This window comes from Petaurus breviceps, unplaced genomic scaffold (genome assembly GCF_028583685.1).
Source record: "Petaurus breviceps papuanus isolate PSGF00001 unplaced genomic scaffold, PetGlider_PUasm1.0 91133, whole genome shotgun sequence".
Taxonomy (NCBI): Eukaryota; Metazoa; Chordata; class Mammalia; order Diprotodontia; family Petauridae; genus Petaurus; species Petaurus breviceps.
Window position 1 is genome coordinate 52,137,994 of NW_027187419.1, and position 27,545 is coordinate 52,165,538.

Sequence of the window (27,545 nt, forward strand, 5' to 3'; positions counted from 1 at the left end):
CAGTGCTTGTATTTCTGCTGGAGCCTCTTATCTATACTGTGTACAGACTGGTCTCCCTCCAAGGACATAAGATAAAGGGACTTGAATAGGCTTCTCTCCACTGTCCCAAATGATAAAAAGAAATAAAGTTAAGTTCTTTAAAAAAAACTGATAGACTTTAGTGTGAAAACAAAGAACAAAAAAAAACTAAAGAGACATGGAGGGAATCTTGTCTTCTTTCAGGAGGTGGGAGGGTGGGGAAAAGGGAAAGAAGACCACTGAACATTTACAACTAAGTAGTAGTACCTTTTCCAGAAGTGGAGGCATCTCGTCCTACTTTTGCCATTAACACCCTCACTAGGCTTCTGTTTCCCCACTAAAAAATTAGGGAGCCTTATCAAGGCTAATTCTCTACCACTTTATCATGTGAAACAGCTGAAGGAAGAGAAAGTGGCAGAAGGCACCTGAGTGATAAGAGATAAAGAAGAATGTAGAAGAGGGAGTTTACAATAAATGGCCTCAATTTTTTTTCCTGTAAAATATGAGGTAAGGTTCTAAGTTAAGAGAGTAGGGCAAAGAGGAGCCATGGGATGTTTAAAGAGGGAAACAGGAGGGTGTAGTAGGATTGCCTAGCAGCAGTGAAGGCCCAGTTGAGGCTCTCAGATGAATCATCCAGTAAATGTCAGAAAAAAGAAATGGAGAGTGATGTTCGATGAATTTCCTCCTGAGCCTGTCAAGATATCAGTTTGTTGACCTGATAGAGGTGAGAGATCTGCTGCCTTATGAGGACATGTATGCCAGAGGAGATTTATCCTTTCAAGACTTTTCCAGTGATACTTCCAGAAAGCATTCCTAAAGTTCATATGTTTTGGACATATTTGACCTTCTAGGCATATACCACTGATATTTTGTTGGTTTATAATCATGACCGAGATAGGGCTCTGGTTCCTTCCATCCATTCATCTCTCCGTTCTGGCCTGTTCCTCAGGGTATCCGTAGCTTGCTGGTTAAGAGCAGGAACCACCAGCTGGAAGGACGGTGGGGAATGGAAGCCGAGGACTCAAGGAAACTCCAAGCTCCTCTTTGAGGGCAGGGAGGAGTTTTGCATTTCTTTGTGTCTGCAGCTCTTAGCCCCATTGCCTGATACTTTTTTGAGCAATTTCAAGCATTTTACCAGTTTCCATACTATCCAATGATCACTATAGTTCCCAGCATGGAATTTATGAATGAACTACCAGCTCCACCAGAAATTCCAGTCCCAGTCTTTGACCCGGAACCTATTCAAGAAGAAAAGGGTAGAAAAAGAAGAACCAGGTCATTGGAGCCAAAAAAGCCAGAACCGAAAAAACCCACTAGAGCCCCCAGAGCAGCCAAGTCAGCAAAATCCAAGGGGAAACAAGAAAAAAATTATAGACACTTTCAGAGTGAAAAGGAAAGTGGATCGTTTTAATGGGGTCCCAGAAGGTGAATTTCTGACCAAGACCCTGCCTGATATTTTGGCCTTCAACCTGGATATTGTCATAAACCTAGGACTCATGGTAGCTTACAAAGGACATCATTACCCAGGACCTGGAAAGCATTTCTGGAAGTGTCTCTTTATGTCTGGGCTGAGTGAGCTCCAGTTAAATCACATGGATGACCATACTTTACCAGGAAAGTATGGTATCAGCTTTACAAATATGGTTAAAAGGACCACCCCTGGCAGCAGTGTCTTTCAAGTAAAGAGTTTCGAGAAAGAGGACACATTTTGGTACAGAAATTATAGAAATACCAACCTCAAATAGCAGTTTTCAATGGAAAATGTATTTATGAAATTTTTAGAGTAAAAGTTAAGAAGTTGGAATTTGGACTTCAGCCCCAGAGGGTCCCAGACACGGAAACTCTCTGCTACGTCATGCCATCATCCGGTGCAAGGTGTGCTCAGTTCTCGAGGGCCCAAGATAAAGTTCATTATGATTTCAAACTGAGAGACTTGAGAGGCCAGTTGAAAGGCATCATGCCCAGCTCAGACATTCAGGAGGTGCAGTACACATTCGACTTACAGCTTGCCCAAGAGGATGCAAAGAATATGGCTGTTAAGGAAGAAAAGTATGATCCAGGCTATGAAGCAGCTTATGGAGGCGCTTACTGCGGAAAGGCGTGTGATGTGGAGCCGCCCTGTCCCTTCTCTTTGGACAGGACAGGAGTAAGTAACATAGCCTTAGGGGGAGAACCAACCTTCAGCAGCATTATAGGCGATCAGTGGATGACACAGCCCTTCACAGACCAGATCTGCCTTCTTTCAGTCCCTTTGGAAGCCCAGAACAGGAAGGTGGCTGTGTGTGAGGCCGGCCTTTGAAGCTCTTCTTACACACTGCAGTTTTGATGCAGCTGTCTGGAAGGGTGCCTCAGTTCACCTACTGTGGCATCTTCATAGAACTTTACTCCTCTCGTTATTTTCTGGTAGCCCATTTGTGTGGTAGGATCAACTTTATGAGCTAGATAGTTTGAAAGCAAATGTAGATCCTTTTGTATGTGAGTTTCTATATTTAACGTATGCCATCGTTTACAGTTTTTTTTACAAACTGTAGTCACATATTTGAAGAAATTATTTATTTTGGGAGTTGCTTGTAGTCTGTATTTCTTTTTAAACAGCCTGTATATTCATACTCCTTTCTTAAATCTACATATGGCAAGAAATTCCAGAGTCCTTTTATGCCTGAAAAGCACATTCTGTGCATGGTTGTCACGGGTATAGACACAAAAATGTGTCGCAGTTCATATGTGGACAATGAAACTCCTCACCTGATATCTGTGGAGCATGTGCTTTGGAACTTGGGGATTTTTCAGTAATGCTGATGGAGTCTTAAATCATTCCTTTCCCCAGAGTGTCCCCTTCCCCTTGTGGCCAGCGGTTGACATTTCTTGGTAAGGAAGCCACTTGGATCCAGGCCGTAGGTTGGAGCTAGTCGCCTTCCCTCCACGGCAGACCAGCAGCTGGTTACCCACCTTGAGCCTGCATGCACACAAGTCAGTTCCAGTGAGTGCAGGCAGGTGTGGAAAACTGAGTTTTCAGTGGTTCATTTGTCACTTGGCAGATTTTTACTTGTGAGGAAGAGCCAGAGGTGTGTAGTTGGGAGGTGATGACGACCTCTCTCTCTGGAGAGCCTTTGCTCTCTGTGTGGTGAGTGATGGAGTGAGGGGTTGCTCAAAACATCGTTTTGAGGAAGTTCATATAAGTGCTTTTCATACTTGGAACGTGCGTAAAACGTGGTGTCTAGTAGAATGTGATTTCCCCTGCTGGTCCTAACTAATAAGCCAGTTGTTTTCATTCCCTTTCTCCACCATAACTCATCTCATTATGTCCGTTGGTTAGGGTCCATGAGAAAGGTATTTGGATTGTGTCTTGTGATTTTTCTAGCATACAATCTCCTTGGTGCTGCAAGGACCCATAATCACTTCATCTTGTGGGTGTTACACCCATTCATCAGTGCTACTTTTATGAAATTCTGACCCAGTCAGAATGCTAAAATCATGGAAAGTCAGAGCTGGAAAGGACCTTGGAGAGGTCTGCTAGTTCAGCTCCCTAATTTTTTAGTGGGGAAACAGAAGCCTACTGAGGGTAAGTGTTAACGACAAAAGTAGGACAAGAACCCAGATGTCCCAGTTCCCAGTTCAGTGCTCTTACACATCATGCTTTTATATTCAGATAGTCTGTGGCTTTTTAAACATGAAATATTTATGATGGTTTGTAGTTGTTGTTTTCAGGGAGTCATGTGACTTAACGCTCTCTTTGTAATAGCTGTTTAAAAATCTATCTTGTGAATCTAATCCTGCTTTTTTTTTTTTTTTGCTGTGGGCTATGGTGGAAACTTTGTCCTTTTGCCCCTTAAGTTTAGGCCAAACTGTGTGAAAAATCTTTGTTCTTTGTTATTTAAAATGATGTACTGTATTACCATTTACATGGACATTCTCCTGCAGGTGCTCACAAGTGCCTTGCATCAGGGATTAGTAGGAATCAATTATATTTTCACAAGAACTATGTAAAGCATGTGATTAGATACCACTATAGTATGTAACTATTGTAGCTTTACAGAAGTCTTGTTTTTAATTTAAAGGTGAGGGAAATACAGTCTTTGGATTTTGTCATACGCCTATAGAAGTGAGTTTTGGAAATATCTACGTGACATGGCATTTTCACGAAAAATGGAAAATCAGTTGTGGCTGTTAAATTGTCTTACCTAAAATGGTCTGGAGCTTTTTCATTAAATGGTATTGGAAAAATTTTTAAATTCTTTCGAAAGTATGCCAATTTTGACAATAAAAATATAGGAATCCTAAAAAAAAAAAAAGAAATAGGGCTCTGGAAGTGCATACCTTATTCAAAAGAATAACAGGATCTTTGGGTTAAAGGGGAGGGGTAGAATAAACATTGTGTTCACAAGGGAATGTCAGAACTAGAAGAGTGAAAGCATTTAGGTGTTAACCTGAGGAAGCAGGAACAAAAATGTTTTCATCAGAATATGTAATAGAATATAGTTTCTAGAAAATAGAGGGATTCCACAAAAAAGGTCTTAAGTCTGACAGGCTTGATTAGAGTGGTGATGGAGTGTTTGTTATCTGCTCACTGGTTGTAATTCTCTCTCTCTCTCTCTCCCCCTCCCTCTTTCTCCCCTTCTTCCCTTCTTTCCCTCTTCCTACCTCCTCCCCCCCCGCCCCCGGGTTTACTGCCCCTTCTTTGGCATTATACCAGAAATATAATGCCATTCTTTAAAAGTTGAGGGAATAAGCAAGAAGGTGGTCAACTCTGACTCTGATTCTCCCCTCAAAGAGGAAGTGACCCTAGATTTTGTGATAGAAGGAAATAAAAACTAAAAATAGATTGTCTGATGTTAGATTTAGTAAGGAAACTATTTCAAAGAAAGAAAGGATAGAATAGGTAGGACCATATGGCTTGCAATTCTGTGAGGTTAGATAACTCATGAATGAAAAAGTTCAAAATTACCTGATTCTCATGAGAATAGCTAAGGAAAACAAAATAACTTTTTTTTTTTTTTAGCAATACGGGAAAGAAGATCATAGAACAGTGTTACTAATAGGGATGACTAGGGGTATGAGTGATGGCAAAGAAAACAATGCTACTTGACTCTGTTTCCTTAGTCAAGGAGAATGATCCTTGAAGTAAAAAGGACAACAAAAATGGCTAATATTGACTTTATTGACCTAATATTGACATAATAATAGAGCATTTCACTGACCTTGATAAGCATTGAATGCATATGTGAGGGAAGAGTCCCAAAAACTTGGGGAAAGGAATCAAAAAGGAGCTGGCTGACAATCTCAAAGACAAAGTTTTTTTACTAACTTTTTAGTTAGTTAAAACCTCAGTTAGTGATTTAAACCTTAGAAAAGTATGAGACATAAAAGTAAAAAGGACTTGCAAAATTTTATTTACTGTTTTAGTTGTTGAGATGACCATAGAAAGCAAATCAGAAGGGGCGGCCAGGTAGCTCAGCGAGTAAGAGCACCGGCTCCAGTGTCGGGATGACCTGGATCAAATCCGGGCTCAGATACTCAGCACCACACCCAGAAATAATAACTGGCCTTGTAACCTTGAGCAAGTTACTTAACACCAATTGCTTAAAAAAAAAAAAGCAAATCAGAAGTGAGAAAATAGCAGAATAGTTCACACTGATTATAACTTATGAAGGGTCTGGATTTTTACTTAAAAGTTATAAGAATGGATGAAGAAAGAAAATTCAACTCTACATTTAAAAAAACACGAAATGTCAAAATTTAGCAAGATTAAAATTAAGAAGTAGGCCTAAAATACATTCTATAACTGTAAGGTTTTTTGTTTTTGTTTTTTAGAAATGGGTTGGCAGCAGTAATACAATAGAGTAGAATTAAAAGTAGAAAATACTGAAAGACAAACAGTGGAATTACATAATGACAAAAAGAAATAAGATATATGTACTCAATCTCAATTTATGAACACTGCACGGCAGAAAAAAATAAGAAAAGAAACAGACAATAATAATATGTAATTTCAGTCCTTCATTCTGAAAATCAAAACTTAAAAACATTTGCTAAATTACAGATCTGAAGCTTATTAAAATAAGTTGAATTTAACATACATTGGAAGAAGCAGGAAATATTCATTCTTTTCAAATACATGCAAAATTCAAAAATATTAAACACATTCTAGACTACAGAGAAGTCCTGTATAAATTTTAAAAAGACAAATTTCTATTTCAAATACAATGTTTTTTAAAAGTACAATGTAATCTGTGATAACAGAATTATCTGCTAAGTGTTAAATCAGGATTATAAAAACTATTAATTAGTACCTTCTTGCAAACTAAAATTCTAAAAGAAAACTAGGATTAGAGGCATTTAAGTGCTTATTCTATACAAGGTACTTTGGGACTTACCATTCTGCTGGATGAATGATAAACCACATTCACAGATAAGTACAGGAGATGATACAGAATAATTGGTGGTTTAGAGATATTAACAGTTTAACTTTTTTTTTTTAACCTGCTCAAAACAGTGATAAAATCTAAGTCTTTAATAAATATAGAGATTCCAAGAGGTAGAGATGAACTTGGGAAAGTATCCCACAATTGACAGCTTATACAAAGGACCAGAAATGGGAACTGGAAGATCATTTATTAGGGAAGAGCAAGGAGCCTAGTCTGACTGGAATTTTACTTCTCCTTAAGAAAGAATAAAATCAACTTGAAAAGATAGTCTGGAGGCAAGCTAGGTGGTACAGTGAATAGAGGCCCTGTAGTCAGGAGGACCTGAGTTCAAATACAGCCTCAGACACTTAACACAAAACTAGGCCTGTGACCTTGGGCAAGTCACTTAACCCCAATTGCTCTACCTTCCCCCCTGCAAACAAAAGAAAAGATAGGCTGAAGCCAGTTTGTGAAGGGTTTTAATTTTCTTATAAGGCAATTTGGGTTTTTTTTCTTTTATTCTAGGAACGGGGCCACTGAAAACTCTTTGAACAGGGGAATGATACTGGAAGTTCTGTGCTTTAGGAGCATCAATTTAGCAGCTATGTGAAAGATGGATGGAGGAGAGAGAGGTGATAAAGGGAGACAAAACTTTCAGTAGCCAAGATAATGTGATAAGAACCTGGAATAGTAGGGTTGTACTAGGATTAGAGAGAGGGGATAAATGGCAGATTTCAAAGTAAAATAGTTAAAACTGATTAGATATGGGGAAGAAGTTTCAAGAATCAAATGGCTCCTAGATTTTGAACCTGACTGATGAAAGAATGGTGGTACCTTTAACCAAAAAAGGAAGGTAGGGGAAAGGGATAGATTTAAGGGAAAAGAAAACTAATTTGGTTTTGGACGTGTTGGATTTGAGACCCATGTGGAAGACCAGCCAAGTGGAGGTATTGAGAAAGAATTTGGAGGGAAATTTCAGGGAAGGGTGGAACTAAGAGCTATCAGGAAGGACTCTTTAAGGAAGTTTCACTTGAGCTAAAGTCTTAAAGGGAGCTAGGGTACGAAGACAGTTCCATTAGCCTTTTTTTATTCTTCATCCTTCTTAATCTCTGTAGAATTTGATACTGTTGACCACCTTCCTAGGTATTTTCTTCTTTGTGTGTTCACGAGGCTGTTCTCTTTTGGTGCTCTCCCACCTATTCAGTGTTATCCTATTCCTTTCTTGTTGGTTGCTTGAAGCTCTAGAAAGAGATGAACTGGATATGTGGATTTGGGATTTATATGCATGCAAGTGATAGTTGAATTCATTGAAACTAATGAGAGACTGGAGAGGGCCTAAGGAAGAGTACTAATTTGAAAGTGGGACTTGTATGACAGTCCTGCAAAGGAGACTGAGATGATTGACCAGTCTGGAACAAAGCCAAGGTAGAGCAGAGTTAACAAAAAAAAAATCCAAAGAGAAATGAGTATTTAGGAGGTGAAGAACATGATCAACAAAGTCAGATAAGTCAAGAAGAATGAAGACTGAGAATAGGTCATTGGATTTAGCAATGATAAGATCCTTAACTTTGGAGAGAGCAATCTCAATTAAGTGGTGAGGAATGAAGGCCAAGTACTGAGAAATGAATGGGAAGAGAGATTGTTAGCAACAAAACATAGGTAGCATTTTCTAGGTGTTTGACTGTGAAAGAGGAGAAATACAACAACAGCTTGAAAGGATGAGTATAGTCAAGTTTTCTAAAATCTGAGGCATATTTGGGCATCAAGGAAGACAGTGGAAGAAGAGAGATCCAATACTGAAAGAGGAGAGGAGATGATAAAAGGGTCAAGCTTCTAGAGGAGATTAGAGGGGATAGAGCCAAGGTCAAAAGAAAAAGAGTTGATCTTAGCAACAGGAGCCATCCCTTCCTCAGAGAAACAAAGAATATACAGGATGCTAATGAGATCATTTGTACTGTGAAGTTGGAGAGAAAGTAGTAGATGATCTTTTTTTTTTCTTCAGCGAAGCATCTGGCAAGATCTGCCAAGAGAGGGAATAGGAAGAGGATTATAGTGTTTGTGGTTTGAGTGTAGTAGTTTGGACCAGTCACTGTGGGACATTTTATATTGATGGGTAGTTCACCTTAATATAATAAATGACAATAGGCCTAAATTAATTTACATTTTAATATAATGCCAACCAAAATATCAAAGGGTTTCCTTATACAGCTTAATAAAATCATAATAAAGTTTATATTGTCAGATAGGAAAGCATATCAAGGGCACACAGGAGGAGAGTTAAGCTAATGAAAGTGGGCTTATATTCTAGCATTGAAGCATTTATACTGAGTATCATCAAGAATATCTTCTGCAGGGGGAAAAACGTGAAATAGAATGATGGGCTATCTGCTATAAATACGTAAAAGATTTGTGTTTGATAAGCTGATGGCAAGTTCATTATTTAACAAATATAGAAAAATCAGCATTTTGGTGGTAATATGTTTAGACCATATTCCATGACTAAATGTGCCCTCTTAAAGTCACTGTAGTACTCCCTAAAGGCAATTTCCTTTACACTCTGTTCTCAATATATTTTCTTTTTGATTATCTCAACATTCACAGGTTATTGTGTATGTGAGATAAAATTACAAGTATATATATATATATATATATACTTATATTTCTACAGTAATCTCTTTACTGAACATCAGTTCTAGCTGCTAGCTAAATCTACTTGAATCTCCCAATGGCTTCTCAAATTTGACATTTCCCAAGCAGAAATTTTTATTTCCCTTCAGACTAATGCTTCATCCAAAATTCCATTTTTCTCCTTGAAGGTGAGCATACACTATGACTCTTTGTCCACTATATCCCACTATGGCTGTACCACCCTTCCTGTGACTTTTCAAACTGAAACACTCCTACCTGCATACTTTTTCCCAGTAAAAATATGTTTTCTCCCTTTATTAGAATGTAAACTTAGTTTCATCTCCCAAACACTTAGCACAGTGCTTGACAACCTAGTAAGCACTTGAATACTTTTTTATTCTTACTTCCTTCCATCCTTCCTTCCTTCCATCTCTCCCCCAATCCTCACATGCAAGCAATTGCCAGGTTGGTTCACTGTCATACATCCACATCTGTTACATCCATCCCCTTCTGTCTACTTGGCCTCTGTCCTAATTTGAAACTTCATAATCTCTCACTGTGTCTTTTGAAAGAGCCTCCTTTTTTGTCTCTCTTGTCCTACAGTCTCTTACCTCTCTAATTCTTCTCCCTTGGGGGTACACACTAGACCAGTGATTTCGTTGCTATAGTATGGGAAATTGTAGGTGAGGAAACTCTACCAGTGAAAGTCATCATCTTCTCTTAGTCTTAGAGAATTTCCTGGAACAGTGAGAGGTTTATTGACTTGCTCATGGTCACACAGACAGTATGATTCAGAGATATGGCTTGATACTGAATCTTTCTTTTTTCAAGGCTAGCCCTCTGTCTACCATGCCAATATGTGTCTCAGACAGCTGACTAGTTTGCTAGCTATTATGATATTCTTTTTTTTTGTTGTTTTTAAAGCAATTGGGGTTAAGTAACTTGGTCAAGGTTACATGGCCAGTTATTTCTGGGTGTGGTGCTAAGTATCTGAGCCCGGATTTGATCTCCAGTTCATCCCGACACTGGGGCTGGTGCTCTTACTCGCTGTGCTACCTGGCAGCCCCTGTTATGATATTCTTAAGATTCTGTCTTCCACCTTTGTAGAAGTGGTTGGTCCCCTCTTTGCTTGGAATAGATCAAGTCCTTCCTTACAGAACTATCTTCCATCAGAGCACAGCTTAGCTGCCATGTCTTGCACCTTTTTTCATGCTACCATAACTAATTTTTAGTACTCTTTATCACTTGAAATTGTGTATTATCTTACACATGTTTTATACTCAGAGGACTGTAAGTTCCTTGATGACAGAGAGTTTCATTTTGTCTTTATATCCTAGCACCTAATACATTACCCTAATAAATGTTTGCTAAATTGAATAGTTAAATATAAGTTACTTTGAGAAGAGGGAGAACACTAATAACGGGGAAATCAAGAAAGAAAGAGAGGTTTCTTTTTAGAGAGATGAGGGATATAAACCTTAGGGATCATCTAAATAAAGGGAAGAGGACAGTGAGTTTGTGGGAAACAGAAGGGGGTTAGTTAGAAGAACAGAAAGATATTCTAGAAAGTGGTGTTCTAAAAGCCAATGAAATAAGGTATCAAAACTATTCCCTGACCAATTCCCAATGATTTCCATCTTCTCTTAATTCTTTTTTCTTTTTAATTTTTAAAAATTTATTTATTTTTAGTTTTCAACATTCACTTCTATAAGTTTTAAATTTTCTTCTCCCCCTCCCCAAGATGGCATGTAATCTGATATAGGCTCTATACATATACTTTTAAATATTTCTGTTTTCATGTTAGTCATATTGTGTAGAAAAATTATAACGAATGAGAGAAACCATGAGAAAGAAAACAAAACAAAAAAGAAAATAGTCTGCTTTGCTCTGTATTCAGACTCTTCTCTTAATTCTTATATCATCTACTATCCGTGCTACTGCTTTTTAGTTTTTCATGTGACTCCCTTGCATTGTTGTTTTAACTATTTGGTGTAATTTCTTATTTCTACAACCAGATTCCAAAGTCTAAGAGAAGTCCAGAAACCATATCTTGTACTTTTTTTTAGTGACCCCTGAAATACTCATGTAAAAAGTTAAATGAACAAATGCATCTCTAAATCTGTATCAAAGTTAATTCAGTTGATATCAAAAGGGTTTTTGCACTTTTAATTTTTTTTTCATTTTGTCCTTAAAAGTTTGATACATTTTTCCGTCTCTAGGTGCAAAGATATTTGTCAACAGTATAGAAAATGGAATGTGGTGCCGTGGAACTATCACTGAGTTAATTCCTGTTGAAAATAAATATGTAGGGAAGCCCTGTGTTCCTACCAAATACCGAATCTGTGATGTTGCACTGATGCAAGTTTTCATGATAGACTTTGGAAATTCTGAAATCTTAGCTGTTTCAGGGTATGATATTTCTAATTCCTTTTGTTTGTGCTTTGTGTCCTGCTTAAATGAATTGGGGGAAAAATAAGAGAAAGATTTATATGTAGTGATAGCTTATCAAGAACCTCACAATTCCAAAACTAATTTATTTTGCTTTTTCCTCATCCATTCGCTTCTTTTCTTGTCTTTTGGAAGGGGCAAGGCAATTGAGGTTAAGTGACTTGCCCAAGGTCACACAGCTAGTAAGTGTGTCAAGTGTCTGAGGCCGAATTTAAACTCAGGTCCTCCTGACTCCAGGGCCAGTGCTCTATTCATTGCAACACCTAGCTGCCTCATCCCTTCATTTCTTAATAAATTAGTAAAAATCATTTGTCATAAAAAAAAAATATTTGGGAACTTGAGGGAAATGGTTTGTTAATTTTTTAAATCATCAGTATAAAATAATACTTATGGTTAATGGCAGTATAATTTTAAAATTAAAATATTAAGTTAAATATATTATTTATCTCCCATTTGGGTAGTAAATTTCCTACATTAAAAATGAGCAGAAAATATTTCTGTGAGAAACCACATGTGTCACTGGCACAGACTTTTTATGAATCAGCCAGCAAATATAACATTGTAACTTCATTGGTCAGTTTTTATAAGTAAATTGAAATTTAATCAATGACTAAGTCATTCCTATTTATTAACAAAAGATACTATAGCATAGTGGAAAGGACACTGCATTTGAAATCAGAAAACCTGGGTTAAGAACCCACCTCCATCTCATGCTGCCTGTGGGATCTCAGGCAAGTCAATTCCTTTCTCTTATAATCAGATTCTTCATTTGTAAAATAAGGAAGTTGGATTAATGTCTCTGTCATTATCCTAAATTTTAAACATAGGTAACTTTGAGAATGGATAAAAGTTCAGGATTGAATTGCTGTTTCTAACAATGTTGCTTAAACTCTTGCTAGGATTGGTGATGGCCACACAGTTAGACAAGGACACAGTGCTCTACAACATTTAGTGGTAAATGATCTATGTATGGTTATAAGAAAGCCTGATTCGTATATTGAAGCATTGCTAGGAGATCTCCATCCATTAGCATTGCTGTGCTCATTAAAGGATATTGTTCCACAGAATTCGGTGAGTAATTAAATCAACAAATGTTAATTAGTATTTATTAAGAATAGGTTCTCTTAGGTTAAAAGAAAAATTTTAAATATTACATATGAATCAGTCTATTCTAGAAGAGTTGGCAGTAGAATTGGAATGTGTACAAAGGAGTTTTACATATTAATTATACAACAGTCAGTTTTTTAAAAATAACTTTAGTTTAAATAATTAAAATATTTCCACTAATTTTCCTTTTATTTGCTTGTTCAAATTAGCATAAAATTTTTTCCAAATAAATGATAAAACTGAATTAATTTTTAGTCAACCAAAGAATATTGACCTTAGGGTTTTGTTCATTGCTCTGAAATACAATCTCCTATGAATCACATTGTTGATTATACATGCTTATTCATCTAAAAGTTAACCATCAGCTTTCAGTGTCAAAGCCATGTGATACAAGCTTGCTTCACTGCTCCCATTCTAGAAATTTCTCTTGTCATTCCTCTGCTTTCCAACCGAGGAAATGAATATTCTTTCTTTTCAAGGCTAATCTCTTCCATCTTTGTTATTGATGACAGTGCTGTCTCACAATGATTTCAAGTCTTCCCAGCTCCATGACTGATCCATATTTCTTGTGACAAGTAATAGTATCTCTTTAAAACTGACCCTTAGAGAGGTAAAATGACTTGTCTATGATACATATTATATCCATCCCAGATCTTCTTTCTTCCACTATGTCATGATGCTAAAACAACCCTTGATATGGTTAGTTCTGTTAACATAGGCTGAAGTCAACATATAAGAAATACATTGTAATGTCTTTTGATTTCTGACAGCAGCTGCTTTTTTTTCCCAGTATATGCTTAAATTGGTGATCTGACTAATACTTTTGTTTAGGATTATATTCTGTAGAGGAAGAAAACCACAATTTATTTCCAGAGAACATGTTCTTATAACAGTATTATAATCCTTAAATTGACTTGATTTTTACTTATTCAATAGAATGAAGGCTGGGGAGAAGAAGCTAAAATGGAATTTTTAAAAATGGTAAACAACAAAGCTGTTCTAATGAAAGTCTTTAGAGAAGAAAATGGTGTGCTTATTGTAGATCTGAAGAAACCTCCAGCAAATAAAATAAGCAGTGATATGCCAGTATCTCTTAGAGATGCATTAGTTTTTATGGAATTAGCAAGGTATGTATCTTATTCAAAAAGATAGCTTGTTATTTTAAGATTAGGGTTTTAAGAACAGCATTTTTCATCTTTAGAAAATCATACACATAAAAAACCAAAGAATTGAAGTCACAATTAACTCTAGACTACTACATAGGTCTAACATGCTGTCTATCATCTGCTGCTATAGCCACATTCCTTGATTACAAAAGTTTATTTGGCTTATTAGCTACAGGTGATAGGGAAACCAAATTTAAATTGGTGTATTTTGATTCAAAATTTGAATGAAAGTTTAAAATGTAGATAATTTTTTCTTTAGTGCATCCAGTAATCTGTTACAAAATTCTACATTATCACAGAGCATAGTTATTGAGTTAAATCACTGGTCTTGAAAATTATGAAGACAGTAAGCGCTTTTTACATAATTCAATGTGATCCTGGTTATATACCACTTGGATTTTTTCCTTCCTTTCCTCTCTCAATTATGTATGAGATCTACTGCTAACAGGACATGGTTATTTAAACTAATTACTATCAGAATTAATTATTTTTAAAATGTCTTAAAGTGTGCTATGTGTAGACTCTATACTAGGCGCTACTCATATTATTTATACTCTGAACCAGAGATGGAGAACTTGTGTCCTCAAGGCTACATGTGGCCTTCTAGGTCCTCAGGTGTGGCCTTTTGACTGAGTCCAAGTTTTATAGAACAAATCCTTTTATTAAGGGGATTTGTTCTGTGAAGTTTGGATTCAGTTGAAGGGCCACACTTGAGGGCCTAGAGGGCTATATGTGGCCTGGAGAACAGAGGTTCCCCACCCCTGGAAGAGTTTGAATAACATAATTAGGGACATTCTTGTTTAAGAATTTACTTTCACTACTGAAGAGACATACAGTTGTCCTAGAGAAGGCCTCAGATAGGATTATTTAAATGAGGGCTGATTTACTTAAGCAAGAGAGACTAAATTGAAGAGATTGTATGGGATTACTTCAGCTAACACTTATAAATTATTCTTATATTTAGTGTGTAGATAACTATAAATGTATCCAAATACATGGTTGTAAAATTTTCTTTTTATAGAAACAAAAACTTTATTTTTACCTCTGCTGTTTTATAATCCAGAATACTGAAATCTCTTAATAGGAATTGAAGAGAGGGGCTAAATAACATTTAAAATTGACAAGTTGAGAATTACTTAGCTTATTTTAGCTAATTAAGGATTTGAATATTCATGAATTTCTTTTAGAGAGAACTGTCCCGTCCAGCGGGACCAAGTTATTCATGGGGTCGAGGAGGACCCAGCCTGCAAAGGAATGGGTGGGAAAGAAAGAGTGAGACCAAGCGAGTTTTTGTCAAGGTCTGATTTTATTATGCTAAAGCAAAGCATATATACTCTTGGGGGATGAGGAAATAAAGAAAGGGGGGAGTGAGGGGGGTTTCCATGGGTAACAACTGAAACTTCTATAGTTGTAGCAACTTGTTCAGCAGTTGTAGCAACGAAACTTCTGCGGTTAGAACATCAGGTATTTTTCGCAGTCGGCTGATTCTCAGGACAGGGTATTCGGGGGTGTGGCTTTCTTACGGGGGGATGGGCACTTGGCCCTAAGGCCTTCGCTCCCAACAGAGAACCACTGGAACAAGGTAGAAATTTGAAAACAGTTTTTAATCTTAACAATTTACTTATCTTTTGGTTGTTCTTTTAATTAGATTTAGGTCACAGTCACCCAGTATTCCACCTGAACAGAATATGACCTTAAGATACCATCCACCTGTATTACCAAAAGAGTTGTCCAATGTATCAGTTGTGGTTTGTCATATAAATGATCCATCTGATTTTTATCTTCAGTTGGTAAGTATCTAGGACCCTTTTGGGGAATCATATTTTAATTTCCAAAAGATAAATGGGCATGTGTAATGGGAGTATCCAGTTTGAGGTTGAGATACTTCCATGGATACATGAACTTAACATTGTGGGTACTGCAAATTGCAACTCACCCATACCTCATAGTTATGCACTGTTTTGGTCCATGTCTTCCTAGAAGTCTTCCACATAGGATCAGTTTGCTTTAATTAACTGTATTTCGTGGATACCAGGGGCAATGTTCAAACTTTCTCCGTCTTCAGTTCCTCTCTCTTCCTTTCTAACATGTGCGCCTCCTCCATTTTCAGTCAGGTCTTTTATGCTGTGTCTTTCCTTGTGAGTCATCATTGACAGTATGTTGTGACCTTTCTTATACTCACCATGTGTCTTCCCTTACCATCGTCATTTAAAATTTTGATTTTATTAAAAATTTTTGCTTTTCATGCTTTGTGACTAAACAGAGAGGGCATCACGACAGTGGAAAGAGTGCTGAATTTGGGATCAGAGTACCTGAGTTTAAATCCCAGCTGTGACATATGTGTGACTATGTACAAAACAGCGGTCTCCTCTGAGTGTCAGTTTCCTTATTCATAAAATGAGGGAATCAGATTAAATTCTTTCTAAAGTCCTAACACTAAGATTCTATGATCCTAACAAAGTGACCTTTGCAGCCAAATGTGGGCAATGCTGCACAACTTTCAAAATAAAACTCAACCTACTCTCTTAACTCCTGTTTAATTCTTGACCATATTATTGTCTTCCTATATTATCCAACATGCTAACTCAGTGGCTTGTCCTTTTAACTACTTGCTATTACCTGAGAAATATCCATTTGTCATCACCTTGTCTTTTCCTGTGTGGAATTTTTTTTCTGTGAATTCTCTTCAGTAGCCAAGGATCTCAGTGAGCAGACCCTATAATTTTCTTTCAGGAACTCTCTGTTGTCAGTAGTGTTATTCACAAAGCCAGGAGTATCTGAAAAATCTACGTATTTATTGGAAGTCCCTCTTTCATTTGAACTTTGTACCATTTACTCTCCATGGTAAGGGCAAATATCTTTATCAAACTTGCCTCCCTGTTTAAAGTCTCACTTGTTATTGAAGTGTATGGAAAGTCCTTAAAGAGAAGAAATTAAGGAAGAAGAAAAGGAAATTGGCAAGATATGGTAAGAGGTTAGTAAGAGAAGAGAAAGTTGAACTGCTAAGGTGCTAATAAGGAGAGTGACAAATCTGAAATTACTGCCCCCAGAAGCAGTTTACTCCTGCAGGTTTCCAGGGTATCTACTAGCAAGAATAGCAAAATACTGAAGATCTCTCTTGCAATAGGTTTGGAGAGCAAGAAGAGTTTTGCAGTAGTTTCATAACCTTCTGTACTTATATGCCCCCCAGGGATAACTACTTAATGATTAATGAATTCCTTCCTATTACCCCTATATTATGAGAAGTTCCACTCACTCTTCACTTCTGGATCAGTCTCCAGTTTGTACTACCTGTATGCCGGCCTGCTTCACTCTGACCCTGGCTGCCTGATTACCTGGGGATGACTTGACCCTGAAGCTGACTCAGTAATTGGTGAATCTCTACCTGAAACTGCCATGTCATGAGAAAACCCAGCCATGCTGTTCACTCTCCACTTCCAACTTACCCCCACACCTGCTCATCTCCATACCTGCTGCCTGGCACCCCCAGGAGTACCTTTCTTCCTCCTCATCCCTCTTTGCCAGCTTCCCTTTATTATGTCTTTCCTATTAGAATGTTAAGTTCCTTGAGAGTAGGAATCATCTTTGTATTGCAAGCACAATTATTATATTATATTGGCACGGTGCCCGGCATATATAGTAAACAATAAATGCATTAGCCATTTAAGACAAAGTTTGCAGTGTTTATCTTTCTATCATATTCGTGGTATGTATACTCTAAAGTAAAGCATATTCAGTCTTCTGGAAATGAAAGCCTCAATTAATTCCTCTCCAGATTATCAGGAAGAAGATTATCCATCTTAAAAAACTAAAGGGCTTCATTATGAAGAGAAAGTCTTAGTTTGCAGGGAGGAATCCTGATGGATGCCAGAAGACTAAAGGTAGAAAAATGTACCACAAAGGATCAGATGTTCCTCATCTGTAAAACTAGGGAGTTCACCTAGATAACCTTTGAGGTTCCAGGTCTAAATATGTGAAATCATAAGGGACTATTCAAATTAATAAGAATAAGAGAGTCTACAATTGATAAATGATCAAAATATTTTCTCCCCTACCCATACCCCTCCAACCTCCCAAAAAGGCAGGGAAAAGGATATTGTAACAGACAAGCGAAACAAACTCCCATGTTGCTATGATGAAAAATGTATTTCATTTTGCATATTAATCCTTTAACTCTCTGTCTAGACCTGAGTAGCAATCTTCTTCATCATTGGTCCTCTGGAATTAGGATTGATCACTGCATTGAATCAGTCTTTTGGTAATTGTTCATTTTTATAGTGTTGCTGTAGAGCATAAATTGTTCTGCTAGTTCTCACTTCACTGTGCATCAAGTCTTCTCTGAGATCTCTTCATTTTACCTCACAGTTAAATCCCATTAACTTCAGTAGACCATAACTTGTTTAACCATTCCCCAGTTAGTGGGCACCACCCATTTCTTTGCTACCATGTAAGGAACTGTTGTAAATATTTTTGTACATAGCATACCTTTTCCTCTTTCTTCAATCTCCTTTGGTTACAAGCCTAATAGACTTTTGCTCAGTCAAATGCATAGTTTTGCAACTTGGGGGGCTTAATTCCAAGTTGCTTTTCACATTGTCTACCCACTCTCATCAATATTGCTTCAATGTGTAGGCTTTTCTTCCTCTCTTCTAACATTTGTCATTTTCCATTTTTGTCAGCTCCGCCTATCTAATGGATGAGATGGAACCTCAGAGTTGTTTTAATTTTCATTTCTCTAATTATTAGTTATTTGGAGCCTTTTTCTTATAGATATGGAATGTCAGTATTTGTATTACATAGCTAGCTTGCATTTCTTTTCTATACTGTTTGACCATTTATTAGAACTTTGAATCAACTCCTTTTATAGTTTGGAAATGAGATCTTTATCAGAAAAACTTGGAACAGTCAGTTTTTTTTTTTTTTTTTTTTAAGAAAAAACTAAATCTCAATAGCTGTAAGTAAAAGCAGGCACATTAGTGCTTAGTTAGTAGACCTGTGGATTGGTCTAGCCCAGGGGTGGGGAACCTGCAGTCTTGAGGCCAAATGTGGCCTTCTAGGTCCTTGGGTGTGGCCTTTTTACTAAGTCCAAATTTTACATAACAAGTCCTTTTATTAAAGGGATTTTGTGAAGTTTGGATTCAACACGCCGCACTTGAGAACCCATAGGCTCCCCATCCCTGGTCTAGTCATTTTGGAAAGCAGTTTGTAACTTGCCTAAAAAGTTATTAAATTTTTCATGTCTTTTCACCCAACAATACCACTTCTACATCTCAAAGAAATCCAAGAACTGGCAAAGAACTAGAAACCAAGGGGTGACCATCAGTTGGGAAATAGCTCAACACATGGTATGTGAATGTAATATTATATTATTGTATTGTAAGAAATACTGAAAGGGACAGTCTGAGGAAATTCTTGTGACAGTAAAGTGAGCAGAACCAGGAAAACAATTTATACAATAACATTAGCATTGTAAAAATAAACAACTTTGAAAGACTTAAGATCTCTATCAATTCAGTGACCAACCATGATTCCAGAGGGCCACTAATGAAGAACACTACCCAGTTCTTAAGAAGGTGGTAGACTCAGGGTGCAGATTAAAGCATACTTTTTGGACATGGCCACAGTGTGGAAATTTGTTTTGTTTGACTGTGCATATTTGTTAGAACGGTTTTATTTTTTTCTTTTATTTTCAACGGGGATGGTGGTGGAGGAAGAGAATAAATTTTTGATTGAAAAAATAATGTTAAAATACAAGGACCAATGAACACATGAAACTAAGTAACAGATGTGAAGCACCTCCCAAAAATGAGAGAGTCAGACCCTTTGAGGAAGAAGCAACTGCTTGTGCTCTGAAGAATGTTAATGACGAGTGACAGATGCTATTAGAATCATGATCATTCAGTAAGTTTTAGAGGAATAGGAGATGAATTGTGGTAGCTGGTAACTCCCTGCTCCCCAGCAACCCTTTTGTTCTATGGAGAAAAGTAACCACTATAATAACCAGAGAATTTGTGAAGGCTATTCAATCAAATAGAAACTATTGCACTGGCTACATCATTCTGAGAGAGACCATTTCTCTACTTTGCTGAAGAATCACATGAGAAGATACCTTCCCATATTATGATTATGATTATTTTTGCAGAAGTGAGGGATGATGGGTGTCATAGAACACTTAAGTATAATATTAGATGTTTTTAAAATGCTGATTAGTTTTGCTAAACTTATTTTTCTTCCTCTTAAAATTTATTGTAAGAGATGGTTCTTTTAGAGGAGATTGTAGAGGAATAAAGTAGGAAATACAGGTGATTAGAAAAACAAAAGATGAATAAATTGATTTTTTTTAAAAAGAATCCATAAAGCAGTTAATGGCCTACTCTGTGCTAGAAACCACTATTTACTGTAAATATAAAGGTAAAATTAAAACAGTAGACATTCATTAAGTACTTGCTGTATTCCAGGCTAAGTACTGGCAATACAAAGACAAAAGCACAGTGTCAGCCCTCAAGGAGCTCACATTGTACATACAAGATACACGTATGCATATATTTGTGTGTGTATATGTATATATACACATGAAGACATGTGTATACATGCATCTATACTGTAAACTAGAGGTGATCTCAGAGGAAAGACTCTAGACTTGGGGAGGCCCAGGATAGGCCTTTTGGAGAAGGTGAGACTAGGTAATTCTTCAAAGCAAGAAAACTGAAGTGAGGGAAAAAAAAAACTCCAGGTGTGGGGGCCCGCCAGGAGATACGGTGTATCATTTTTGAAGAACAGCATATAGCCAGAGTAAAGCATGTGAAGGGGAATAAAAGGCAGTAAGGTAGGAAAGGGCAAAGTTGTGAAGGACTTTAATGCCAAACTAAGCATTTTCTATAGGATCTTTAGTGTGGAATAGCCACTAGAATTTGAGTTGATTGGCAGGGGGGAGGGGGCAGGGAAGGGGAGAAGGTGGGGCATATCTGGACTTTTACTTTCAGGATAATCAGGCTATTGCAAAAGTTACCATAGAGGAAAAGATCATATGTGAGAGATGTTACTAAGGTAGAAACAATAGTACTTGACAACTGATTTGATGTGTGGAGTATAAGAAGTGGATGCTGATACATAGGAACATGAACCTAGGTGACTGGGAGGATGGCTGTCCTCTTAACAACAATAGGGAAGTCAGGAAGTGGGAAAAGTCAGTAAATATTTACTAAGCTCCTATTGTATGCAAGCACTGTGCTGAGTTTGGGGGATACAAATAGGTTTGGGAGGAAAGGTAAGGAATTCTATTTGACATGTTGAGTTTGTGATGCCTATGAGACATACAGTTTGAGATGAGGTGGAAGCCAGATTGCAGAGAGTTTAAAAACAAGTGACAGGAGAAATGGAAGTTCCTTTTGAGGAAGTTAGCTGAGGAAAGATACGGTATGGTAGCTAGGAGAATTGACAGATCAAATGGTTTTTTAAGGATAGGTGAGACAAATGTGTAGGTATCAGTGAAAGAGAGAATTGGGAAAGATTGTAGATGATGGGGGATTTTAAAGAAGATAATATGCTAGAAAAGATGGGAAGGGCATTAAGTACATGTTGAAGGGTTTGGTATGTCAGGGAGAAGGGCCACTTCCTGCAAGATGGATAGAGAAGAGGGAAGACAACTAGTGATGAGATGAGGGGAGAAAGAGGTATACTCAGCAAATTACCTGGCGGGGGAGGGGGCGGCTGAAGTATGTCAAGGCCTTCAGTTCTGAGGGTCAGGGCTGGAGTAAGTGCCTTGAGGAGAAAGGAGAATGTTTGGAACCTTTGATGATGAATGGGATAAGAAATGGATTAAAGAGATAGTCCATGAACATGGAAGTGACAAGATCAAAGTGACAAGGGTGTGGCCATCTCTGTATATAGCTAAATTGGAATGGAGGAATAAGCTTTGTAAATTAAGTAGATTGAGAAACCAGAAGGACACTGTTTTCTGATGACCCTACAATTGTCAAATCATGACTACTCTAATTAAAGTGGGCTTACAGTGAGCTCAAATGATAAAATGAGAAGAAATATAGAAGACTTTCTGAAGATTATTAAATCTTAATCAAGAAACAGAAGACTTTAGGCACAGGTGATATGTAAATAAAAGATACTAAGTTAGGAAAGGGGCAAGTTGTAAAAGACTTGAATGACTAAGCGTTTTCTATATGATCTTTAGTGTGAAGCTAAGGGGTGCATAAGAGAAACAGACTTGAGGAGTAAACAAGTTGAAGAAATGATACAATCCTGGATTTGGATTTCTGGAGCACAATCTAAAAGAGATGAATAATGCCAGGGATTGAGTGCACCTAACAAGGATGTATTTGCGTACAGCTTTTTTATGTAAATAAAAATAAAAGCTCTCATTTATATAATTCTTTAATTTTTGCAAAGTACTGTAACTGTAGTATCTAATTTGATCTCCTGTGAAGTTGTTGGTAACTCCATTTTAAAGATAAACTGAGAATCAGAGAAGCAAAGTGACTTGCCTCAGGTTAATCCCCAATCTGAAGTGGCAATCAAACCCAGATCTTGCTGGCTCTGCAAGTCCAGCCCTCAGTCTTCAGTGCTGCCTGCTACTTTTGATCAGAAGGGTTTTTTTAATTGAAAAAAGAAAAGGGAGAAAACTATGTAGATACATATATATGTATATACATACATAATAGGCAAGGTGACATAAAGATTTTAATGTAATAAGACATTTGAACTTTGTGGGATGGGACCTATGACTGAACTCTGGACTCTAGAAGTGAGATAGGCAAAAGGGTGGGAGTGGGCCAAAGTATATTAAGAATATACTCTACTAAGAATATGCTATTATAGACTCAAATTTTTCTCTTCTTTCAAATTCAGGAACTAGAGGGGGAAACATGGTAGAAAGATTTGGATGAAGATAGTGGGGGCAGCAGAGATAGCCTTGCTTACTCCAGATCACCTGGTCAGAAAGGAAAAATAGGACTTTGTGAGATGTCACTAATTTGACAATGGCATGATAATGGTAATAATGGGGTACTCTGAATTATTCAGGCACCTGCTGGGGTTCTATCTGACCAAAACAGGTTTGTTTTTTTTTTAATTTCCTTAATGGTTTTCAACTTTTAGGAAATGGAAGAGCCAACAAAGGAAATTTCTGTCCTTGGTTGAATTTTCTATGCTAAAGTGGAAATATTGGGAAGAAATAACTCCTCCAACTTAGAATTTACAAATAGAGGATAGGAAAGTCAGATTTTTAGATAGATTTCAGAGTTCAGGAAAAAAGGTGGTATCCTGGGACCTAAAATTCTACAGGGAAATTGAATCTAGAAGGAATGAGAAGCTTTCAAGAAAAAAAATGTTGATTTGAGGACAAGTGAAACAATTCTGATGAGGAAAACTGGGCAATTATCAAATGAGATTAATGTGGTTATATTTTTAAAGAGACACAAAAGATGGAACCAAACTATTTTATAAGAACAGAAGCACTTATGCTTGTTTGAAAAAGCTAAGGACTGTGTATGTAAAAGGATTTTTTTTCCTTACATAGAGTAGAGAAGAGAGGAGGATGGGACTACTGTTAAAAGATGACTAGGACTATAACAACACAAGAAAAGGCAGAACTGTTTAATTCTTAACCTTCGCTTTGCCTCTGGCCTAGAAAGGAGAGAAAACAAAAGGGAATTGGCACCCAGCATAAGAGAGCATCTTCCTGTTTTTGACACGTTCAAGTTACTAGGCTTAATCACTTGGAGAATTTCTTATTTCTGAATTGAATTGTTAAATTTAGCCACTACAGGTCTGCAGTCTTGTTTTTGTTTTTCTCCTGGAGGTGATCTCTGCATTCTTTTTTTTTTTAATTTTCTTCTCTGTTTTCAGAAATTCTGGGTATTTTTCTTATGTCTCAGTGTTCAGGTTTTTTGACTCATGTTTTTCTGAAAGACCTGTGATCCTTAGGTTGTCTCTATGGACTCTGTCGTTGAGATTGATACATTTTGCTTAAATAGAAAACTCATTTTCTTTTAATGGTGCTTTCTTTTCTTCTGGATTGCCCTTCACCTTGATTTGTATTTCTTGTAAATCTTGAGATTTGCTATCATAGACTCAAATTTTTCTCTTCTTTAAATTATTTTTACTATGCAGATGGTGAAATTTCTTACAATTCTTAATTTCTTGGGGCGACTGGTGGTGCAGTGAATAGAGAGAACACAGGCCCTGGAGTCAGGAGGATGCGAGTTCAAATTTGGCCTCAGACACTTAACACCAAAAACTAGCCATGTGACCTTGGACAAATCACTTAATCCCAATTGCAGTCCAAAAAAAAAAAAAGCAAAAAAAAAAATTCTTAACTTCTCTCCCTTATTCAGTACCACATTATATACACCTTATTATAGTATATTTGCTTTATTTTTTAAAAAAAATATTTTTGTTTTAACCAGCCAAGATCCACTTTTTCACCTCCCCAAGCTCCTCTCCATTGAAAACGTGGAGGAAAAAAACATTATAAACACATATGGTTAAAACAAATTTCCGCATTGGCAATGTCCCAAAAAAAAGTTTGTCTCATTTTGCATCCTGAGTCATTCGTGCCTCTTTCAGGAGATGAGTAGCATGTTTCATCATTAGTCTTCTGGAATCTTGGTTGATCATTACACTGATTAGAGTTAAAGACATTAGTATTCCATCATAGATATGCTGCAACTTTTCAGTTGTTAGCCAGTTTATGGGCATTCATCAGATAACCATTCTTTGCCACTTAAAGAGCTATAAATATTCTTGTACATACTCTGTTATCTCTCCCCTTAACTTCATTCCCTCCCGCCCTCCCCCAATTTTCGTATTGAGTGAAATGGATTTTTGTAGCCAACTGTATGTCTATCCTCTTTTTGCAACAGTTCATGTGAGAGTAAGGTTCAAGTGTCAGCCACTTCTCCCTACCTCTTCCTCCTTATTTATATAGCTGTCTATCTACTTGTATACCCCATATATGTGAGAATTTCCCCTAATATTCCTTTCCCTCCCCTGCCAATGTATTCCTCTTCCCCCTCTTTCCATTCTTTTCTTAAAATTACAAAAGCAGGGGCAGCTAGGTGGCGCAGTAAATAGAGCACTGGTCCTGGAGTCAGGAGGACCTGAGTTCAAATATGGCCTCAGACACTTAAAAACTAGCTGTGTGATCTTGGGCAAGTCTCTTAGCCCCAATTGCCCTACCTTCCCTCCCCCCCCCAAAAAAAAAATTTTAAATTACAGAAGCATTCCTAGGCCTTATCCAGTTGGACTCCCTCTATTAACCCTAATGATGATAAGGTTCAGAGAGGACATATATATCATTTCCCCATATTTGTTTTTTGGAGGGTAGGAACACAAGGAAATTGGGGGTATAAGTGACTTGCCCAAAGTCACACAGCTACTAAGTGTCAGGTGTCTGAGGTCCAATTTGAACTTGGATCCTCCTGACTCCAGGGCCAGTTCTCTATTTACTGTGCCACTATTTGGCTTTCTTTTTTTGTTGTTTTTTTCATCTCCCTATATTTGATATAAGCAGTTTTATCTTTGTTTAGCCCTGTATCATCGTTCATATATGTTTACCTTTTTATCCTTTTCTTGACTTCTGGGTTTGAACTTGAATTTCTCTGAAGTTCTCCTCTTTTCATCAGGAATGTTTGGGAGTCCTCTGTTTTGTTAAAGATTCATTTTTCTTCTGTACTATTATGCTAATTTTGGGGAGTAAGTCATTCTTGGCTGTAAACTCACATCCTTTGCCATCTATAATGTTGTATTCTAAGTTCTCTATTCCTTTATAATGGTGGCTGCTAAATCATGTGAGTCTGATGATAGCTCTTCAGTACTTGAATTCCTTCTTTCTGACTGCTTGTGCTATTCTTTGACCTGGTAACTCTAGATTTTGGTTGTGCTATTCCTAGGAGTCTTCATTTTGAAATTTCTTTCATGAGATGCTTGGTGGGTTGTTTCTGTTTCTACTTTGCCCTCTAGTTCTAAAAGACCTGGGCAGTCTTGTTACTGTTTTTAAGATTTCTTGGAACAGAACGTCTGAGTTCTCTTTTGGTAATGGTGTTCAAATAGTTGCATGGTTCTTTATTTTCTCCTCAATATGTTTTTTCAGGTTAGTGTTTTTATCATGAGATACTTTACATTTTCAAGAGTCTTTAAACTTTTTTTTTAAAGAACACTTGCTTTATCTTATAGTAAGTCTAGTTGAATTTGTGCCTCAGCTGTGTTTTTCTATGATGCTTTGTTTGTAGATGTTTTGGAGTAATTCTTTTTATCTGGAGCATCCCTGCCACTATGATAGCTCATTATGTTGGGGTTCTTTTTTGTGTGTCTGTTCTTCCAGCTTCCTGATTTCAGGATATTAGAGCTGGCCTCTGTCACATTTTTGAAGGAAAGATCTAGGCTGGCCCCCTTGCTGCTTTCTTGGGATATTGAATGTTGTGTTATTCCAGGATCTCAAGGATAAGCTGGGGACTTGCAAGTTTTCAATACTCCAAAAGCGGTCTGATCCAATGCAAGGTCTGATTTTTTCTCACTTATTCCTGGATTTGTATCTGAGAAAGAATAAAATGTTGCAGAGGCAACTTAGGTGGCCCAACAAATAGAACATTGGCCTTGGAGTCAGTAAGGACCTGAGTTCAAATCCAGCCTCAGAAACTTGATACTAGCTGTGTGACTCTGGGCAAATCACTTAACTTTAATTGCTTCCCCTCCCCCCCAAAAAATAGTAGACTGCTGCTAGACCCCAGCACCTATCAGCTAATTGGAAATTTCTATTAGTTCAGTAACATAGAATTTTAGGCTCGTTTTTGGCTTTGGCTTAGGATTCCTGTCTTGGTTGTTCTTCAGACTAGGCTAGATGCTGGAACTGAGACACTGCTCTGAAGCTTAGGGTGTGAGTCACACCAGTGCTGCTGCTGATTTCCAAATTTCCTCCTTTCTCTGACTACCACCCATGTCCTTTTTACTTGGGAATGCCACTGCTGTGTTCAGTTCTCCTTCTCACTCTTCTCTGGATCTGTGATGTGGAACTGGGTAGTGAGTTAAAAGCTTTTATTTGGCATTTGTCTCTATTGTAGTGTGTCATCATAGGTCTGGGAGAGCCCCACTATGGGTTTGGCACCTCCTTTTGTGCTGATGTGCACCGTCTCCTTGTGCATTGGGGTTGTTCTGTGTGCCGTGTGCTCCTGTGCTGACCTTGTCCGGTGTCTGTAGACCTGTTTATTATTTTTTCCTATTGATTAATATGCTTATACCAAAGGTCTTTTGAGATTTTTTTCCTGATATCTTTGGTGATTTCAGTCTCCCCCCCCTCCCCCGCCCCTGGTTTCCCCTAATACTCACTTTCTGACTCCCTCCCCTCTGATGATAATTTCCATGGGGACTGGATCCCAATGCCTTTTACCATACTTCTTTAGCCTAGGTCTCTGCCCCCAAGTCACTGTCAGAGGGATAGAAATGGCCTGAGCTGGATGTTGAACTCTTTCCCTTAGGTTTAGAGGAGACTCCAACAGCTCTATCTCTCCATCTCTACCCAGCGCACTTTCAGAGTGTGCTGTCACATTCTTCTTTTCCTTAGTTCCCTGGCTAACATTCAGAGCACTGCCATGCAGGTGCTGTTGTAGCATAAGAGGATTTCTGTTGTTTGGACCTCTGAGGCTTGGGTGCAGCCCTTTGACTGAATCCAGACTCCACAGAACAAATTCCCTTAAATAAAAGGATTTGTGCTGTAAAACTTGGACTCAGTCCAAAGGCCCCTGAGGACCTAGAAGGCCACAGG

General features: G+C 37.6%; 1 protein-coding gene and 1 pseudogene across 1 annotated transcript in view; both read left to right on the forward strand.

Moving 5' to 3' along the window:
- Positions 1 to 27,545, forward strand: part of RNF17 (ring finger protein 17) — a 132,420-nt gene that overhangs the window by 53,369 nt on the left and 51,506 nt on the right. Inside the window, exons 13-16 of the mRNA XM_069079711.1 lie at positions 11,270 to 11,459; positions 12,398 to 12,569; positions 13,542 to 13,732; positions 15,420 to 15,561. Of these exons, the coding sequence (XP_068935812.1) occupies positions 11,270 to 11,459; positions 12,398 to 12,569; positions 13,542 to 13,732; positions 15,420 to 15,561 (695 nt within the window). The remainder of the gene's footprint in view (positions 1 to 11,269; positions 11,460 to 12,397; positions 12,570 to 13,541; positions 13,733 to 15,419; positions 15,562 to 27,545) is intronic.
- Positions 1,118 to 2,304, forward strand: LOC138155047 (G/T mismatch-specific thymine DNA glycosylase pseudogene; annotated as a pseudogene).